At 39.4% G+C, this 21903-nt stretch overlaps 1 protein-coding gene and 1 non-coding gene across 2 annotated transcripts in view; both read right to left on the bottom strand.

Annotated features, from left to right (window-relative positions):
• The window catches only part of LOC148867997 (RING-finger, DEAD-like helicase, PHD and SNF2 domain-containing protein), a 105115-nt gene that overhangs the window by 82920 nt on the left and 292 nt on the right, over positions 1-21903 (bottom strand). The window contains exons 2-6 of the mRNA XM_088973860.1: positions 20714-21527; positions 20317-20523; positions 15739-15797; positions 15136-15637; positions 3343-3543 (exon numbers count right to left, since the gene is read on the bottom strand). Of these exons, the coding sequence (XP_088829986.1) occupies positions 3343-3543; positions 15136-15637; positions 15739-15797; positions 20317-20523; positions 20714-21525 (1781 nt within the window). The 5' untranslated portion in view covers positions 21526-21527. The remainder of the gene's footprint in view (positions 1-3342; positions 3544-15135; positions 15638-15738; positions 15798-20316; positions 20524-20713; positions 21528-21903) is intronic.
• On the bottom strand, positions 16151-16254 carry LOC148867998 (U6 spliceosomal RNA). The gene has a single exon (XR_016108510.1). It is a non-coding gene; the product is annotated as a U6 spliceosomal RNA (small nuclear RNA).

Here is a 21903-nt window from a genome sequence, read left to right as displayed (position 1 = left end):
CTTTCCTCCTAACCTCTTCATTCCTTACTAGATAGTAGACATGGTGTAAATCTGGCATTTCATCCCTTCCCAAAATTTGAGACCTTATGCTCTCATACATTGGGTCTAAGCTAGCCAAAAACTTAAAGGCTCTACCTTCTTCAATTTGTTTATCATGCCTCTCCTTGTCTCTTACATTCTCCCAACCAAGAATAAGATGATGATCAAGTTCTTCCCATAGTCCTTCTAGGGTTGCAAAATAAGTTGCAACTATCATATCTCCTTGTCTCAATGCAGCAATGTCTTGGTTTAGCCTATAGATTCTTGCATTGTTCTTTCTCTGCCCATAAGTTTTAGACACTTTCTCCCAAATCTTCGCAATAGTGGGAAAGTGTTGAACAGTCCTGGCCACTCTTGGAGTCATCAAAGCAAGTAACCAAGACATGACAGTAGCATTTTCCTTACGCCATATTGCATACTCCACACTACCCACTTCAGGTTCCTACTTCTGTCCATCTAAATAACCCGTAAGTTCCCGGGAAGTAATGAAGAGCATGGATGAAATAGACCATTCTCTGAAGTTATATTCATCCAACAATACACTGGTGATTTGCAAGCTGTGTAGATTTGGGTTTTCCAGATTAGAAGACCTCCCACCAGTTCTATTATCCCTAGAAGACACTTCTCCTGATATTGAAGGCATCCCCTTCCTCTTACAGTGATCACAATTGAAAACTCAGAACAAAGAACACGATTTCAGACTTACCGAAGCTGTTACTAGTCTGAGAACCCCTCGTAACAGGTCTGAAACCAAGAACAATCCACCCCTGTACTGTGCTGAACACTTCTAGACTAGGCTTTGACTTCTGTTGTCGTAGACTGTGACCACCCTTACGATCTGTACTAGGACTGTCTAACTCAGTCCTTCCACCTAGATCTGTTCCACACAGATCTCTCTTAGCAGCCGAATGGCTACTACTTGCTGTAGGGTTTCTAGTAGGGCATCAGCTTCTAGAACAAACTCCCCTTGGACCCTACAACCAAAGGAAACCCTAGATACAGACCTTGTTGTGTTCTACGGTCATCCCTACAGTTTCTTCACAATGGCCGAGATAGGAGAGAGAGGAAAAAAGAAGGAATAGAGAAGTGGAGAAAAGAGGCGGTTGTAACCAGTCTGACCAATTAGTGCTTTGATACCAATTTTGCTGGAGAACAACAGCTGAATAAGAAGAAGAAGAAGAAGAAGAAAAAAAGAAAGAGATTTGAGAATGGCAGCATACTCACTTCAGCCAGCCCTATAATCTTATATAGATGTTTACAAAGTAATGTTACAAGAATGGACTAGAATGCCCCTGATTAGTGATGGGACACCTAGACATAAAAAAAGAATAAAACAAGTTTAGGCCCAATAACTAAGAACTTAAAACATAAATAAGACTAACATAAACACTAAACCAATTGAACCAACAACACCTATGAGGAGATAAACAAGTCTTGGGTCTCTTTCTTTGAAGCAGATCATAAGTATTGATTCTTTCCAAGAAGGTTTCCCAACAAAAACTCTCAACCCTAGTAGGAATTGGCTTACACCAAATCTCTTTAACAAGAAAGGATAAATCTACAATGTTGGTTGGCTAAGTTAAGAGTTTAAAGGAGGCACAAGAGAAATAGCCCAAGGGGGTGGGGGTCCAAATTCTGGTGTCTTCCTTTGTGGAGTCCAAGAAAACATTTTGAAGAATAACTAGGAGAGACAAGGTGTTGTTCAGATGTATATCTCTAACAGCCCTTCTCAAACCCAAATTCCAACCAAACCAGCGTTTGAAGATGAAGGGACAAACAATAAAGGAAGAAATGGGCTCATTTTTCAAATCAGAGAAAGCATACAGGGATGGAAACTGATCCTCCAAAGGAGAATTCCCCCCCCCCCCCAAGTTTGTTCCCAAAATTTTATGAGGTTGCTTGAGTTTAAATCATACCTGATTAGAGGGGAGAAAACTAGTAACAAGTCGTGGATTGCTTTCCAAAGTGAGGCACATTTAGTCCTTGCCAAAATTCCAGGATCTCATCCGTTGTCGTCCATCCCTTGAATGCTAGCCACTATTCTAGCCCACAACTTCTCCTTCTCAAAAGGGAACCTCCATAACCATTTCCCCAATAAAGCCACATTCCTCTTTCTAATGTACCAGAGCCCCAACCCTCCCGACTTCTTATTCCTATTCACCATCTCCCACCCCACCCTATGGTCCATCTTCTCCTCACCTGGCTCCCACAGTAAGTCTCTCATCAACTTTTCCAATCCATTAAACACCCCTACTGGCATCTTGAACACTGACAAGAAGTAGATAGGTAAATTGGCTAAGGTAGCCCTAATTAGTGTTATCCTCCCACCAAGAGAATGATAATGGTAAGTCTCTTCTCAAATCTTTCCACCGCCAGATTCCAAAAACTTCCTTTCTTGGGGTTGCCTCCCAGGGGTAGACCTAGATAATTCAAGGGCCAACTTGAAGCTGCACATCCCAATACATAGGAGGAGTTATTAGAAACTTTCAAGGAGTAATAATGGCTCTGTTCTTAGGGACAATAGGCTTTGGAGATTCAGTTCAGACTGAAATTATGGCTCTTCTGCATGGCTTGAAACTAGAATCGCAACTAGGAGTTAGAGAATTGGAAGTTGAAGGAAATTCACTCTTGGTGATTATTGAGGGAGACTCAAAACTGGTAATAGATTGGTTGCAAAAAGAGGAAAGCAGAATGTGGAGTTACCTAAATGAGAAGAGAATTTTTAAATGGTGGACCCGAGACATGACAGTGAGGTTTCAATGGGTAAAAGTGTGCTAATTCGTTTGTAGATGCATTAGCCAAACAAGGGGTGGGAAGAATTCAATTGTTCTAGGCTTACATGTAATTTTTATTTTTTAATCTTGGGGGAATTAAGAGAGTTTATCTCCCCTGCCTTGTACCTATACTTTTCTCATTAATGAATTGATTCTGTTACTAATAAAAAAAATCACTCTTGGTGATTTCTTGGGCAAAGAAAATCCAGACCCTGGAAGTGCATATTTGCTTTCAGGGAGATTGATTGTCTTGCAAGAAAGGTTAATGCAAATTTTGGTTGGGTAAGAAGGACAGCAAATGGATTGGCAGAAGCTTTAGCAAAACAGGGGGCGGATAGACCAAACTTATTTTGGGCAAAGCTGTAATTGTTGCAGTGAAAAAGAAACCAGGTGAACTATGTACTTGAAAGTTCTTGATTCCTTTGTAAAGTGGACAGCTCAATAGCTAAAACACTTGTAATCTTATTTCAGATTAATAAACGAAATTTATTTGCTGATCAAAAAAACAGCAGCAAGTGTATGAACAAACCTCTTTTGAAATCTCATAGAGCGCCTATCTCCTTCATGTCTGTCTGAGTCATGCGACAGATCTTCTTTCAAGACTTCATATGTCGTTAAGACAATGTCAGCATTGATGAATTCACTTAAATCCATTATAGACATAGTTGAAGGGGAAGCATTCCTTACACCTTCGTAAACACAAGTTTTGAGAGAACCTGGGTTTGTATGACTTCACAAAGAAAAAATAGGTTCATAGAATAAACATGTCAACTCCATTTGCTAAATGTGATGTATCAACAGTAAAACAACACCAGATAAATTTAACAATATAACCAATCACCCAAAAAAAAAGTATATTTCAGACTGTCTTTTTAATCAGAAGTTAGATTGTCTTTATTTCAATAATGGCAATGATGTACAAGCAATAATCTACATAAAATACAAAGAGAAGGAACATGGACGGAATTTTAATAATCACATAACATGTCCCAAAGATACTATAGTTATAATTTCATTACATATCCATGGGTACCAACATGAAATATTACTAGAATTAACATATTCCCAAGTTGCAAGTATTAAGAACAAGAAATATTACTAGAAGGGCCAGGGTAGACCAAAAAGAACATGGTTCAAACTTCAAAGTAGTAAGGAGCGATTTAAACGCTCATAATTTAACAACAGATATGGAATTGAACAAAACAGAATGACAAAATAAAATTCATGTAACCACCCCATATAGTTGGGATAAGATGATGACAACATATTTCCGTATGTAGAGTACAAGGGATGGTATGTAACATAAGTTGGCAACAATGTTACAGATGTGTGGACTGTGGAGTAGTAGACTGGTAGTAGTATTGCCCGCCTAATGGACATGATTACCGCTTTGAGTCAACTTAAAATTTTTTTGTAAACATTAAGTTAAATCTTAATTTTTGTGTAACATATTATTTGGTTGGTCTACTAGAATAATTTGCAATTTCTATGAGTTTGAATTTTGCTTGAATTCACTCTATCATGTAGTTTTGGCTGTTAAAATTTACAGGACAACAGTAGGATTTTGAGGATGGTCCTCTATTACTTTGGCAATTTTGTGGTCTGTGTGGACTGAAAGGAACAGTAGGATTTTTAATCACAAAGCCTCCTCTGAAGCTGAGGTCATCAACATGGCTATAGAGTTTGTTAGAAGTTGGTTGTCTATACATAGAGGTTTTAAAGAAGATGCATGTGATTGTACTTTTTTGAGGATGGCCTTTTTTTGAGGTCCTTCTGGTTCGTTTTTGTACAGCTTCTCATTGTACAAAGGACCTTTTGATTAATACAATTATACTTTACCTTTTCTCAAAAAAAATTACAGGACAACATCATATTGTATTATTTTGTCCATTAACCTTAACTTTTTAAGTGGGTTAGCTGACTCCCTTGCTAAACAAGGTACTACAAGACAGCAACTATATAGGGCTTCATTATAAAACTACCCTTGGTTATTTTGGGGATGACATTCTGGTCATCAAGTTGTACCATTCACATATACAATTTATTTAATAAAATTACTTTATTGCTGATCAAAAAAAAGGTTAACTATGTTTCTTTTATCACTTAATAAAATATTATTCCATATTTCACAATATTTTCACCATGTCTATAATTTTTACAATAATTTGTTATCAGCAAACAGAATTTTATTAATTATGTAATTTAAATGAGTACAATAGGTTGGGAAGATTCAACCAACCCAAAATACAAGATGGATTACACGTTTGCCAAAAACACTTGCTTAACCCCTTGTTTTTCTAGAGAATCTGCTATCCCATTTGCAGTTCTTCTGTTGGGTAGCTGCCCAACTCAGATCCTCTGCGAGGGAGGATAACCTCCAGAATAGGGGAAAGTGAGAATGAAGAGAGGAAAGAGATCAAACCTTTTTTATTATCCCCTTATTGTAAGTACAACTCTGTATTTATATTCAATCTTGCCTTCAATGTAACTGATTTACAACAGAATTATAACAACTTGCCAACTTGTTTGATTTAGTAAACTCCAACTTGATTCAGTTAACTCCAGTTGTCTTTGCACTAGATTCCTTATGCTGAGGTGGCCTTAACTGATTTATAACAGATTAAAACAACATGCCAACTTGTTTGATTTAGTTAACTCCAAGTTGATTCAGTTAACTCCAGCTGTCTTTGCACTGGCTGCCTTATGCTGAGGTGGCCTTCTTCTCCTTCTAAAATATACTTGTAGTTCCTGCCCCCTTGTGCCTCTAACATCTCCCCCTCCTCAAGCTAGCACTCGTCCTCAAGGCCAAGGTGTGGAAAGTTGTTGGAATGTTAACTTTATTTACTATGTTTGTATTCTACTGAGCTTGGGTCCGTTTGGACAAATTAAAGCAGTTTTTTCTTTTGTTTTTTATGCTGTAACTTAAGTAGGGGCATAAGGGTCCTTTACCTTCTAATTATGGTCACCCTATAAATATTAATATAAGCTGGCACCGCCAACACTATAGCGGCACTGTAGCAGACTCCAAATCTCTCTCTTCTCTCCTCTCTTCTCTCTTCTCTCCTCTCTTCCTCCTCTTCTCCTACCTCTCTTCTCTGTTCGGCTGTTAATATGGTATCAGAGCGGTTCTGCTAGGCCTGTGAGCAGATCGAACAAGCTTCAACCTGCTGCGTTCTTCAACTGAGATCAGAAAAGTGCAGACCTACAACTGGTACAGATTTTTTTTTGTGTTTTTTTCCTTTTCCTTGGTCGTGTACCAAGAAGAAGACTCCAGACTGCTGAATGTTTTCTGAGAAGCTGTGAGGTTCGGACCTCTTTTTTTTTATGGATCGTGTGATCCCATGTCTGAGAATTCAGATCTGTAGGTCGTGGATGACCAGATCTTTTAACCCTTGTGGTGTAACCATACTGGTTTATGACCCCTCCTAGCAGTCGATGTGTTTGGGGTGTTTGGAAGTTGGTGGTGTGTGACTGCTAGGTCAGATCAGCTCTGAATCACCCTAAAATCTTGCCTTTTTTGGACAATCTAGGCTGGTTTGTGGTCAGATTGTGTCCAGATTGCAGTGTGTGCATGTGGGCTTCATCCTTGGTGTTTCTAGGACTGTTTGTTTGGTGATAGGAGGGATCATAAGGTGTGTGTAAGGTCTGAAAGGTGTTTGAATCATGTCCTCTGAGAATTCTGCAACTTCAGGAATTTCAGGAGGTCAAAATGGAATGAGTGGGGAGATGGATATGAGTTTCCCCATGGCTGTAATCCCCTTTGATGGACTGAACTATCTTGAATGGTCTAGGGGAATTAACTTTATATTACTGCTAGAGGAAAATTTGGGTATATTAATGGTAAAGTCAAGGAACCAAAGATTGGTAGTGCTGAACATGACAGATGGGGCCAAGAAAATAGCATGGTGATGTCATGGCTCTTGGTTTCCATGCTGCCACAAGTAAGGAAGACCTTTATGTGGGCTGAAACAGCTTGTGAAATATGGGAACAAGCAAAATCTACCTATTCAAAACAGAGACACTATGCAAAGATATATCAATTACAAGCAAAATCCTCCACTTGCAAGCAAGGGGAGAGGAGTCTATTGGTGTACTATTCAGACTTGACATCAATTTGGAAGGAATTTGATCATTATCAAAATGTGAATTGGAAGTGTGATGAAGATGCAAAGGCCTACAAATCACTTGTTTACCAACAACGGGTATTTGCTTTCTTTTGGGGATGAATCCTACATATGAATCCATGAGGGTACAAATCTTAGGAAGTAAGAACCTACCTTCAGCCCAAAATGTTTATGCCCTAGTTCAGTTTGAAGAGAGCAGAAGAAGTGTGATGAATTGTACAGAAGAGGAACCGATTGCACTAACTGTCCAAGGGGGTACAAGTTCAAATGTTGGAGGTTCTTTTTAAAAGGGAGATTCATAGAAGATAGTGAATGACAAAGACAAATTTTGGTGCACTCACTATCAAAAGTCCAGGCACACTAGAGACACATGTTGGGATCTTCATGGCAAGCCGAAATGGGCTCAAGAATTGAGTAAGAAGTCTGATTCGAGTAAGAAGCCAACCCAGCTGAGTCAGAAGAAATATAACTCAGCAAATGTGGCATCTCAAGAGACTAGTCCCATGGTACCCCAAGAGCGACACTCTGGTTTTGACCCCAAGGAAGAGATCACCAACTCCTTTCGTGACCACTTGGAATTATATGGTAGGACACTTCGCTAGATGGATTCTGGCCCTACTCCTTCTACCTCCTTTGCGTCTACATCAGGTAACACTGCCACTGCCTTACATGTGTCATCTCATACATCTAATTCCCCTTGGATAATTGACTCTGGAGCCTCAATCCACATGACTGGTAAGTCAAATTTATTTCAGGCATATAACCTCCTCTCTAGGAAAGATAAGGTGAGACTGGTTGATGGGTCTTATTCCACCATAGCCAGTCAAAGAACCATCTCCCTTCCTCTTGGTCTTACCCTCTTTAATGTGTTGCATGTTCCTAAATTACCTATCAATTTACTTTCCATTAGCAGTATTACTCATTCCTTGAATTGTTCAATGATCTTCTTTCCTTGTTCGTGTGTATTTCAGGATTTGACCTCGGGGAAGACTATTGGTAGAGGAAGCATGGTGGATGGCCTCTACATGTTGGAGAATAAAGCTGGTCTTGTGGCTACAAAGTCTTTATGTTCTTCTAGTGAGAGTCATGCCTACTTGTGGCATAATCGTCTTGGTCACCTTTCGTTTGAGTCTTTAAAACTTATGTTTCCTTAGTTGTTTAAGTCTTTGTTAGTTAGTAAATTGTAGTGTCATACATGCCAATTGAGCAAACATTGTAGAAATTCCTTTCCTTTAAGAAATAAAAGATCTAAATTTCATTTTCATATTGTTTATTCTGATGTTTGGGGCCCTATCTCTCTACCTACTGGGACTAGATATAAATATTTCATTACTTTGATCGATTACTCTAGATATACTTGGGTGTATCCTATGCGGTCTAGAGAAAATTTGTGAAAAACTTTCAACGAATGGTTTTCACTCAATTACTGATATTCACATTTTGCAGTCGGACAATGCAAAGGAGTACTTCCATAGTGATCTCACGGAGTTCTTTGCTTCGTGTGGATCTCTTCATCGAAGATCTTACGCCAGGACACCTCAACAAAACGGTGTTGCTAAAAGGAAAAATCGCCATCTACTTGAGGTAGCTCACGGTTTATTACTTAATATGAATGTTCCAAAACGTTTTTGGATGGATGTTGTTATGCGTGCTGCATATATCATCAACTGTATGCCATCTCGGTTACTAGAGTATAAGTCCCCACATCAACTCATGTTTCCTACAGCTCCGTTGTCCTCCATTCCAATGCGTGTCTTTGGGTGTCATTGCTTCGTTCATGACTTGTCTCCTACTCGCGGTAAACTCGATCCCCATGCCACTCCTTGTGTTTTTCTTGGTTATTTGTTATCTCAAAAGGGTTACCGCTGCTATGATCCTGCTTCACGCAAGTACTATGTCTCTATGGATGTATCATTCTTTGAGAGCTAACCCTTCTTCTCGGTTTCTCCTCAGGGGGAGAGTATGGTTGAGGAGAAACACACTCAGGTTCAACAACCTCCTCTTCCCGACCCTTCTCCATTTCAGGTCTTTCTTCACCGCCATAAGAGCCAGTAGAGTTCAAGAGCCGTGGAACCTAAAACTATGCAACCAATATCATCAGGCTCTCCAAAGGTATCTCATCAGCCAGGTACACTTGTTCCCATTGATATGCCTGAATCTCTTAACATTGATCCTCATGTTGTTAATGATCTTGATGTTCCTATTGCTAAGAGAAAGAGTGTTAGGTCTTGTATACTAATCATCCTATCTTTCACTTTGTGTTCTATGATCATATTTCACCTTCATATCGTGCATTCCTTTCCTATATTGACAGTGTCTTTGTTCCTAAGAATGTGGTAGAAGCTTTATCCAAACCTGAATGGACAGATGCAATGAAGGAAGAAATTAATGCCTTACACAAAAATGGCACTTGGGAGTTAATGGATCTTCCTGAAGGGAAGGAACCAGTGGGTTGCAAGTGGGTATTCACAGTAAAGCATAGAGTTGATAGTTCAATAGGAAGATACAAAGCTAGATTAGTGGCCAAAGGGTTTACACAAGTGTATGAAGTAGACTATGCAGAGACCTTTTCTCCAGTAGCCAAGATGAATTCAATCAGAATCCTCCTCTCACTGGCAACTAACCTTGATTGGGAACTTCATCAATTGGATATCAAGAATGCATTCTTAAATGGTGACCTAGAGGAAGAGGTTTATATGACTCAACCTCCAGGTTTCTATGCCAAAGGTAGTAACCAGAAGGTGTGCGAGTTAAAAAAATCTTTATATGGGTTGAAGCAATCACCTCGAGCCTGGTTTAGTAGGTTTCATTTAGCAGTGCAACAGATGGGATTCAAACAATGCTAATCAGGTCATACTTTATTTGTGAAAAAAGGTGAAGGGAAAATTGCAGCTTTAATTGTCTATGTTGATGACATAGTAATCACAGGAGACTGAAATACTAAAATACAGAAGCTGAAGAAATTCCTAGCCACTCAAATAAGACCCTACTATGAAATCCCTTCCCCATAACAGTACATATAAAACCAAAAGACAAAAAACCAAGATATCGATCCAGCCCAACGCCCAACAATGCCCAAAATTATCTAAACAAAAACTTCCGACCCCAGGATACCAATTCAAGCATCTTTCTCAGCTTTTTGAGAACCATTTTGTTGTCATTTTTTGACTATTCCTTTGGGTTTTTTGACAAGCTTGTTAGATTTTCCACCGTTTTTTCGGTATTCTCTGTTGGTTTCTAAACCCTGTCTTCAATAGCCACCCCCTCGACCTCTTCTTCAATCTTCTCTATGATATCCCCACAACCTCCGGTAATCACTTCCATCTCTTTCTTCTTCGAATTATCGCCATCAGGATAAAACTCTGAATCTATCGGACCTTCATTCTTCCCAGAGGTTTCCTCCACAAATCTAAATGCTTCTTCTGCAAAGTCCTCCCCTCCTAGAAAAAACAGACCCAACATCCTGCTAACTTCTACTCCCCTATTTACCACTTCATTGATGTTAGCAGTCTTTTCTACCATATGGGTCTCATCCATCACTGGTTCAGACTTATTTTCTTCCCTTGAATCCACTTCTAGCTCTTATTCCCCACTCTCCTCTAGTGGGAAAGTTTTGTATTTTTTCCTTTGATAAGTTCTTACCTCCCCTCCATCTTACCTTCTTCATCTTCACTTCCTTCTTTCTCTGTTCCTAGATCATTCTTCCCTCCTTCCTCCTCTTCAACACTTCTGTCCTCCTCTCCTCCTCTATTCCCCCACATTTCGTCCACACCTCTTTTTTCTTTTGCTCCTTCCATCCCAATCTCCTCATCTCCTTTTCTATTCTCTCCCTCTTCCTTGGCTTTACTTTCGTTACTACTCACTCCGACTTCCCCTTCCAAAACATCCCTAACTTCTGCTTCGTTTTCCCCTGTAGAGGACAAATTTTGTATCATTACGGGGTTGGGGCAGCCATTCAAACTCTCATCGTTGTGGTGGAAGAACTCAGATGGTCGATTGTCAAACCTAAGAGAAGACTCATCGGGATTATCCAGTGAGTTGCTAAAGGTCCTCTAATCCCACCTGGTTTAGAGCACTTTCCCCTGAAACCTGACCCGCTAACCTTTCCTAAGTCATTTAGCCTACTCGGGTCACCCAGAATATTCACAACTAAAGAGTTCATGTCCTCTAGTTTCTCATTATCAGCCTCCCTCTTTCCTAAATCATTAAATATTTCCATCCTTTCCGCGGATTAAATATCACAAGTATTTACCTTGCCAAGGAAAATTCCCCAACAGAAAGCTTGAATTTTGGGGGGGGATAGGCTTACTCCAAATTTCTTTCACAGAGAATTCCCCAACTGAGATACTAGGCAATGCAAGAACACTAAAAAAAGAAGAACAAGAAAAGAGGCCATCTGAAGAGCCTATCCAGATTCTAGAATCTTTCAAGGATGGATCCAAGTGAACTTGTCCTAGTAGATCCAACAACTAAACTAAAGAGTCACATTCATTTTCCCTGAGGCCCCTTCTGAAACCTAGAGTCCAGTTAACCACATTTGGACCAGGTGTTCCCAAATTACGTAGGTTTGACAAAGTAGAGATAAGGAAAATGATCTTTGAGTGGGGTTTCTCCCACCCAAAGATCCTCCCATAAATAAACTTTATTGCCCTTTCCCACATCAAGCCGAATGGAATTGAGGAAGGTAGGGAAGATTTCATGAATTGCTTTCCAAGGAGAAGTTGAAGAAACATGAAAGGCAACTTTTGCATCCTAGCCATTTCTGTTCAACCCATGAATGCTCTCAACAACTTTTTTTTTGAGAAAATTTAACCAGAATTTATTAAGAAAAGGGGGGGGTATCAAGGGGAGATATACAAAGCAGGGGGGAACCCCTACAAGTTACAAAGGAGGAAGCTTGTCGCTATACAAATGCTCCAAATACACACCAAATTTAGTTAGGCCATCTACAGTATGATTGTGTTCCCTAGGAATCCAAACTAACCATCCAAAGAATCCCAAGCTTCAGTCAGATAACTTTGTGCCACAGTCTGTCGCTCTCAAAAGGGAATCTCTAGAGCCACTTTCCGAAAAGAGCTGAGTTCCTAAGTGAAAAGTTCCCTATTCCCAAACCCCCTTGGTCCTCAGGATTGCTAACCTGTTCCTAGTTAACCAAGTGAACCTTCCTCTCCTCTCCTCTCCTAGGTCCCAGAGGAAGTCTCTCATGTATTTCTCTAATCTCCTTGCTACCCTACAAGGTATTCTAAAGGTTGATAGGAAATAAATAGGGAGGTTTGCCAACGTGGCTCTAATCAAGGTTATCCTTCAACCTAGAGAAATATAATTCCTCTTCCATAAAGCTAACTTCCTAGCAAATCTTTCAATGATTGGCTCTTCCAGAACCCATCTAATCTAGGGTTTCCTCCTAGAGGAAGACCCAAGTAGCTAAATGGCCAACTTCAAATCTCACACCCCAAAATCTCAGCAAATCTTAGGAGTTCCCCTTCTTGCAGATTAACCCCTACAATACCACTTTTGGTCCAATTTATCCTTAAACCTATCACCCCTACAAAGTTATCCAGCAGCAACTTTAGGTTTACCACTACTTCATCATTGCCCTCTTCACAAAAAAAAGATTGTGCCATCTGCAAATTGAGGGTGGTTAACAACCACTTGATTCTTACCTAACCTCCACCCTCTAATCAGTCCTTTGGAGATCAGCTTTTGCCACCATTCTACCTAAAACTTCAGCCACTAGGGTAAACAAAAGGGGATAAGGGGTCGCCTAATTCCTCTCTCAGTTGGAAAGAAATCCTTCGCTACACCATTAATAAGAATTGAGTAATGGACTGAACTTAACATCCTCTAACCCAGGATCTCCATTTGGCTCCAAAACCCAACCTTTCTAGTGTTTATGGGAGAACTTTCCAATTAACCAGATCATAGGCTTTCTCTAGGTACACTTTACACACCAACCCTTTTTCTCTACCCTTTCTTTTTTCTGCCACACACTCATTGGCTACCAAACTTTGACCCACAATCTGCCTTCCTTCCACAAAGGCACCTTGGAAAGGAGAGATGATCGAGGGCAGCACCTTATTGATCCTTTATGAGAGAACCTTTAAAAGAATTACTGATCAACAAAATAAATCTTTGAAAGAATTTTGTACACACTCCCAATAAGGTTCATTGGCCTATAATCTTTAGGAGTTTTGGCCTCTCTTCTTTGGAATTCAAGTGATAAAATATTATATTATGTAACATAATACGTATTACATAATTTACATTATGCTCTATTATATACACAATATATATAGGCTTGGGACTCTATTAGGACTGAATTTCTTGTTGTAATACAAAGAATAGATATTGCAAAAGAGCTAAATTTGGAGAACTTGATGATTGAAGGAGATTCAAAGCTAGTGGTGGGGTAGCCGAAGGAACCGGAGTCAATAATTTGGACCTACAAGGATTACACTAAGAAAGTTCAAATGACTACCAAGTTACATGAATTTGAGGAGATAATGGGTGGGGAGGTTGGCTAATGGGATGGCTGATACATTAGCTAAGCAAGAGGTGAATAGGGAGCAATAATATTGGGCTCAGGTGTAATTTGTAATTTCTTGGCTTATTATGATGGGAGAGGCTGCACCTCACACCTCTCTAAGAGATGCTTGTATCGTTTGCACTTCTTGATTCTATAAATAAAATTTTCATTACTTGTATGTATACACCTGTGTATATATATGTATATGTATACATATACATGTGGATATATATATATAGATACATACATACATACTTGGAAAGCCCAAAACCAAGCCCATGTAGACTAGGCCTGGGCTTTGCATGAAGACCCATATACTAGGAGGTAGGTAGACCTATTCACAGGCAGGCTTCGGGCTCAGACTATGAACATTTTACACTGCTTCGGGCCCATTCAAATTTTGGCAAAAGCTAAGCTCAAGCGCAGCCCGTGAACAGGTCTACAGATAAGCCCAAGCCCATAATCATCCCTAGTTCTACATCAACCTGTGACCTGTCATCAATAGCATACACAGGGTTGTATTGAAAAATCAAATTGATAAGCTTTCAAAGAGGTTTACTTAGAAGTATTACGTAAAAACTCAGAAAGGTCAATTGCCCTACTTAATGGGGAAAAACCACCAATTTCAGTATTTTAAACAATAAAAAGCTAAAAATTTCTCAAAGATCCATCTGGTGGTCTTTTTTTTTTTTTTTGAAGAATAAATAAGAAGTATTACAACCTCAATGGGTGTCCAAGATGACACACCGGAAATGCTAAACAGCAGATAAGAACTCTAACATTACTGCCCTGAAAACTAGTGACCCTTCAAGATTAGCTCTCCGATGTCCATCCCCCTTCAATCACCCTTCAGACTCGCATCGAGGCTTTCCAGAATTAATCCTGCAGTGAAACTAACTCTAATTGTATCCTCAAGTCAGAAATCTTACCATTGCCCTTCTTCTTCCTCCCTCAGACCCACACAGCTCAGCTTGCAAATTGCATTCTGACCTCATGCCCCCAATATTCTTGAGTCTTCAGATCTTCACTCTTCCTATCCTAAGAACTCCTCTTCTCCCCCTTTTTTGTTCCAGTTCTTATCTTCTCAGTTCTTTTTCTAATTTTCTCCTCTCTTTTATTTCTTTTGAATTGTTCAAAGGCAATTTTCGCAAAACCTCCCTTTCCACTAACTTACCGATCTCCACTTCCCCTTTTAGAGATCCTTCATTAACTTCTTGCCCACCAACCCCATTCACCTCTGCCTCCTCTCCCCCTCCCCCTCTGCCTCCAAAATCTCATCCCCTTCTTGCACCCCCTACCTCCTTCAGACCAACTTCTCTAGGTGAAATCCCCAAAATCCTCTTTTTTCTATTATAAACCTTATCTTGTGGACTGCCCCCTTCCAACCCAAATGGACACTTCCTCTTTCAAGGTGACTCTTCAAGTGCCTAACCATGGATTCTAGTGTACCTTGGGAGAACTTGCTTGGAGAACCATGTTGACTGTGCCAAACAGAAGGAACAAATTAGATGATTTTACTGCTAAATTTGGCATAAAGAATGCTTTACTTTTCTCATCTTTATGGATTTCAAGAATACTAAAGAGAAAGATAACCAAAAGAAGATACAGCATCATAATCATATTGTATTTCTGAGAGATATAACCACTTCAAGAACAAAAGTAAGGGGCATACCGAATGATTTCTGCACGCCATTGGGGCAATATAGGTGTTGGACATACTATAAGAGTAGCACCAGTAGCAACAGGACATTCAGTAGCTTGGATCAATTCTGAACATGGCTGACAAATATGACTCCCATCCATTTCAACTATTTTAGTATCACCTTTCTTTTTCAACTGCTTTTGTAACTTTACAGATCCGTTCTTACAGTGGCCTTCTACATGTGAACTGTCATATTTTAAATTCGTTCCTACAGGTACATAACCAACACAATCTGCATGCTGCCAAGCATCACAAATATCACATTGTACCCATAATCCTTTATATTTAGAGCTTTCACTTACAGCTCTGCATATGCACTCAACACGTTCTCTTTTCAATCTTTTGAGGCTATTTCTCCAACCACCAGTAACTTGTTTTTCATTGTGAAAAGGAACTTCATCCTCAGATGGAAATTTTCGATGAGCAAGGATGCAAGCAAGCAATTCAACACTTTTTCCCAGTCCCATCTCATCTGTGGTTGGTGAGAAATCATGTCTCATAGTATCTTACACAAGATTTCAAAATACTAAATATAGTTTTGACAGTCTAACAGATTATGGCAGCAGGACTCACCAGCAAGAATCCCACCAGGGACATATGAGAAAGGCTCCGGATGCAATGAAACAGCTCCACTGGAAATGAAATGGAACCAATGTGAGAAAATGGATTAACGTCAACTACGGTTGGAGAACTAAGAGATTATGATTGTTACCCTCAAAATATATGTTAATAAATGCAATGCATGAACAAGACAAATATTAATTTGATAGCAAAAAATGCAAAAGAGGATTATTTTTCCTCCAATGGTTTTGGAGAAAAAATTATCTGAATAATATTATCAGAACAAAGCTGGAACTTCTTCTAACTTTATCTATAACTCGAGAACCGGGATAACGTACCTCCAAGTATATCAACATGTCCTTATTTTCCACATAAGATCATGTTAATTATTTCACACATTTTTTTATCAATAACACATTTCATTAATCAATCAGAAATATTAATTACAAAGGAGATAAACTTGCGCAGGGGCCATGCTAATCTTCTCTGTATCATTCCAATTTTATCAGATGTCAAAAAAAAAAAAAAGGAGATAAACTTTCTTATCTCCCCCAACTGAGGCTTGAGCCCCCATGAATAGGAATTAGAGTTACAGCTGAGCCCAGAACATAGATTCCCTCGCCACCCCTTGCTTAGCTAACCCATCAGCAAACGAGTTAGCAGATCCCTTCACCCAGCTGAACTTAATTTTCATGTCTTTAACTAGCCATCTAAACTTTCTCCTTTCATTGTTGTAATTCCATAAACCCAGTATTGTCTTCACTCAGCCACCCTACAACCACCTCCGAATCCCCTTCAATTACAAGCCTTCTTATATTCATTTCCTTTGCTCTTTGGGCACCTTCCATAACTGCATAGATCTCGGCTCTGAGAGAATCACCCACCAAAATTGGACCTGAGAACAGGGCTGAGACATTTCCATTCTCATCCCTAAACACACTCCCAGCCCCTGAATGCCCAGGGTTCCCTCTACTACTACCACCAAAGTTCAGTTTCATAAAGCCAAAGGGGGGAGGGGTCCAAGACAAACTCAGTCCTGTTTTAACCTGGGTGCATCTAGCAATCTCTCCCCATTTCCTTAACAGATCCTCCACTGTATAATCTGTGAACAGCTCTGATGATTTCAGCCACTGCACCGCCCTTATATGAATCATATCTCTCAGATTTTCAGCACTTCTCTCTATTTCAGAGAAAATCCTAGAGTTTCTTTCTTCCCATAGAGACCAGCATACCACAGCCCTTAGGCATCTCCACATAGTCCTACCCCTTTTCAGATGCCACCTGAAAAAAGAAGAAAAAAAAAAAAGGCTCTGCAGATTCAAAGGGGGGATCCAACTACACCCAATAGAGAAGAAGCCCATTCCCAAATAGTCTTTGCAAACTGGCATGACACCAATTATTTCACGCGAAGGGGGTAGTTTTTGTTGCAAAACGCTTCTAGAAAGAATCAACACTAGTGATCTGATTCAAAAGAAGAGACCCAAGCCCCAAGGCCTTCATAACGGGAAGACAAATTATTAATCAAATTTTGGTTGCTAATGAGGCGATAGAGGAAACTAAGTGATTGGGGAAGAAATTCTTCGTATGAAAATTCGACTTAGAAACCAATTGGACTAGGGCTTATTTAGGTCGGTGGTGAATAAAATGAGATTTGGTAGGTGGTGGATCAAATGAATGATGGTTTATCTGTCCTCATTATTTATCTATACCGGTTAACAGGTCTCCAAAAGGTTTTCTAAAGCCTCCCGCAGCATAAGGCAAGGGAACCCACTATCTCCCTCCCCTGTTCTTCCTCTAGGATGTGGAGGTATTGTGTAGGCTAAATGTTAAAGCATGCAAGGCCGTGATTAGAGAGTTAAGGATCGGTAGTGACAATGAGAATATCTCCCACATCTACTTTGCAAATGACACAACCTTGCAAAATCTGTTGTGGCAGAGATAAATATGAACCATGAGGTTCTGGAGAAGTGTCCAGACATTTTAGGTTGTGGAACGATGATGTGATCCATAAAGTATTACCCTTGACAGCCTAAAGCCTCTTCTTTTCAAGATGGAGTGGTTGAGAGGTTTTCCAAGAAATTACCCACGTGTAAAAAAAGTTGCATCTCCCTTGGTGGCAGAATCACCCTCATTAAGTCTACACTCTCTAACTTCCCTGTCTACTAAATGTCTATTTTTAGGGACTTCCTTTGGGAACCTGGTGCAGCAAAAAAGAGTTGCTTGTTGTTGAATTGACATGATATTTGTAGGAGAGAACTGAGAAGGGATGGATGACTTGAGATAGAAAAGCTTAAAGATAGAAATTCAGCACTTTCAGGGAAATGGCTTTGAAGATTACTGGTTGAAAATCAATATCTTTAGCATTCCTTAATAAAAGGTAAATATGATCATCATCTTAATAGTTGTGATTCCAGACACACAAGAAGAGCCACTTAAAAATCAATCTCCAGTGGTTTTCTTGAGTTCGTGAAGATGAACTTTGTTTCAAGGAACAAAATGAGGTTTTGGGAAGATATTTGGGAGGAAGATAAACCATAAGCACTACAATCTCCTAGACATATATGTGCCCTATCCACTCACATGAATAGAGTTGTTGGGGAAATTTTCTCTCCCTTTACTTTATGGGTTGTCTTCTTGATTTTGTGAAGATGGACCTTGTTGCAGGGAACAAAGTGAGGTTTTAGGAAGATACGTGGTGGGAAGATAAACCATTAGCACTACAATATCCTTTACCATATCCGTTGTCCACCCACAAGAATAAAGTTGTTGGGGAAATTGTCTCTCCCTTTACTTTACGGATTGCCTTAGAACTTGAGGCTTTAGGGGTTGTCTTGGAAATTTGGAGAATGGAGAAGTAATTCAATTGTTTGACATCCTCAATGAGGTGTTCCTCCTTAGAGAAGATCGAGACAAAAGAGTATGGTTAGTGGATCCTTTGGGTAAATGCTCTTGCAAATCCTTTTTAAAGCTTTAAACAAAGCCCCTTTTGTCACCTATACCTTTTCCATGTTATGAGGTTTGGGATGGACCTTCACCACCAAAAGTTAAAGACTTTATTTGGGGAGTGATTCTTAAGATAGTAAATAATTGTCTCCAAGAAAAAGTAAATCTTGGTGCATATCCCCTCATGTATGCATTCTTTTCCTTTCAAATGGGGAGAGTATTGATCATCTATTTCTCCCTTGCTCCTACTAATGTAAGATATCATCTCAAATCTTCCCTCTTTACAAACTGAGTTGGTCATGTCCTTCTAATATTTCAGAGAAACAACTCTCAATATTTGGGGGGAAAGAAATGCAAGAATCTTCAAAAGTAAGGATTTAGTAGAAAAAAATATGTTCTTAGAGACAATCATGATTAAGACAGTGTATTGAGTATTGAGCAGTGAAGAATTTAAAGGCAACAGGCTCATGGACTGTATCTGAAAGGAGGACTCTTAATCTGATTTTTGTGGCTGTAGGCTTGGTTACCCTGGGCCATCAGGCATAAGGGGGTGTCGTTAGAGACCATCAAGGCATTATCAAAATCAGTTTCTCAGGCCCTCTAGGTGTTGCAAACCCTCTACGAGCAGAGATACATGCTCTCATTCAAGGACTAAAACTAGCCTGCTCTCTTAGTGTTCCCAACTTGATGGTGGAAGAGGACTGCAAAGTAGTAATCAGCTGGTTGGAGAATGAAATAGAAGGCCCTTGGATATTAGGACAGAAGATAAGAGAAGCTAAAAGTCTAGCATCTAACCTGAACTGCTAATTCCAATGGATACCTAGAGCAGCTAATGGATTAGCTGTTGGGCTTGCAAGGACGGTGAGTTAACAATGATAGTTTTATTTATCAAAAATAAAAAAACAATGATAGTCTTGTGTAGGGGTCACCAGGTCCAGGGATTGATGTAACTTTGTAATATTTCTGAGCTGTTTTGTTTCAGCCAGCAGTTGCTTTTATTATTGTACTGTCTTCTCTGTACCATTTGATACGAGAAAAGTTTCTATCTCCTTAATAAAATTGGTGTGTTATTGATCAAAAAAAATTTATTTCAAACGTATATAGGGATGCAAAAGATGCATCTACCAAAGAGGATTTCTTATGCTTTCTCTTTACAATGGGAGCTTGATATATGACAAAATCTATGGACCACAAGGATAAAAGTACAGTCTACAAGAAATAAGCATAAATTTGGCTTGAGCCAATAAGAAGCTTGTAGAAATCTTATTCATTGTTTTCATTCGAAGTTCTGGGGAGAGAATTTATTTTAAGTGATCCTCTCTTCTATAACTTTCAACAAATTCCATTAATTAAAAAAGACAAGAGAAGTAAACTGGATGTGTCAAAATTATGCATTTATGCATGTGTAACATATGATTATGGTGTGTATGATATAAGATGCTAGCTAGCTTGCTAGTAAGGTCTCTGGCTAGATGTAGCAGAGACTTGGGATCAAAGTATCAAACCCCTTCACCTGGCTTGGGGGGGTGTGGAGGGCTCCCCCCGGTTGTGTAGCCCATATAGGTTGTTATACATAATTACCATGAAAAAGTGTGTGAAGATATATCTCCAACCAGGTATAATTAAAACCACCGGTGAAAATCATACCTAAATGGATTGTAAAACATTTTCAAACGTGTATCAAGGAAACCCACAGGTACACAGAGGGGGCTACAGAAATAACTTTGATCACTTTGGATCCAATTTCCAGAAGCCCCCTTCTCTCGTTGAACCATCCAATAAACTGCACGGCGTTGGTATGGTCTCAATTCAGGAAGCAAATCACGAAGTTCATCTTCCAACATTGGCTCCAGTCTGTAAGCAATAAATAATCATCATCCTGTAAGCCTTGTCCCAACCATATGGCGTTGGCTAATAAGCCATAAATAATATAGAGAATAAAAATCAAAAGTCAGAGGCATTACATTTCATCCAGGGTTTTAATGTTCTACATGAAAAAAATATACAAGAAGATGAAACAACATTAAGAAACAATATTACTCACTTGGATGGTTTAATGGCTTCATAGAACTGAGCAGCATCAAACCTAGCACGTTTCTTAGAGACAAAGCTGCCAGAACCTGTCACTTTATGTGTACTAAATTCCACAAGGTTCATTTTACTACTACCATATATAGCTTCTGGTGTTATAGCCTCTGGCCGCAACCAAGCCATAACATTCATCATACTCCTTTTCCAAAGCTGCCTTGTGTTCTCCAGAAGTGTGTCGCATGTAACAAAAGCATTATTAAATATCTCCACTCTCACCCTGAGAGATGAAACTTCCTCAACTTCAGGATCATTAACCAACCTCAGCATCAAAATTTTCTGACTAACCAAGTGTACAAGACCTGACACTCCCTCATCTGGCCCATCAAAACTCCCCGTTAATATTACAGATTTTGTTTCCTTATCCTCCAACCTACGTGTTTCTAAGAACTCCAAAGAGATACAATCGGCAGATATCACAGGCCAGTGTCCTAACCTAAGACGACTACTGAACTCTTCTACATTCTGCAGCAGAAAACGAAGTGAAAACTTAGAACCCTTGCGAAAATCCTCTGCGAATCTGTAGCCACAATACCCTTCACTGAACTTCAAATCTGTGAGAATGATTTCCGCAATGTCATGGTGCTCATCCAAGTTATAGGAACTCCAATCAATTTCTACGAGAAAAGGTTCACTAGAATCACTAAACTTTTCTTCAGTTTTTGCATCTTCAAAACCAGTGGAATTTTCTAAATTTCCCCCATTGCTATGAAGGTCCTCTAACATTCCTCCTGACCGTCGGGGACGTGCTTGCTTCTTTCTACCCATCACTACATGTAACAAATTAAAACAAAAAGAATGAAGTTATATATATTTGCTGAGATTTCAAGAAATCCATACACGAAACCATAAAGGCTTCTAGATTTAATGTTTGGTTTACTCGAAAAATCTTTGTTCCACGTAATGATTTCACCTGATTAAATCAAATTTGAATACAGGAAGAGGAGAAATTCAGGGATAGACCCGAAATACCAAATGTGCAAACTACAATTGACAGGTTTCTTGTTTCCACCAAGTGCTTGGAAAACTAGACCTTCCCGAAATTCAACTGCAAAACTATGTGAACTTCCACGGTAATAAACTTTCATTACAGCACATCTTCCGAATTAGACCAAACAAAGTAGGAAAATAAACTCTAGTTTCAGA

Source organism: Nelumbo lutea, chromosome 2, assembly GCF_056320005.1.
Source record: "Nelumbo lutea isolate HS-2025 chromosome 2, American lotus-T2T, whole genome shotgun sequence".
In the NCBI taxonomy this organism is placed as follows: Eukaryota; Viridiplantae; Streptophyta; class Magnoliopsida; order Proteales; family Nelumbonaceae; genus Nelumbo; species Nelumbo lutea.
The sequence above is the reverse complement of the archived record's forward strand: the minus strand, read 5'-3'. Positions and strand labels throughout refer to the sequence as shown.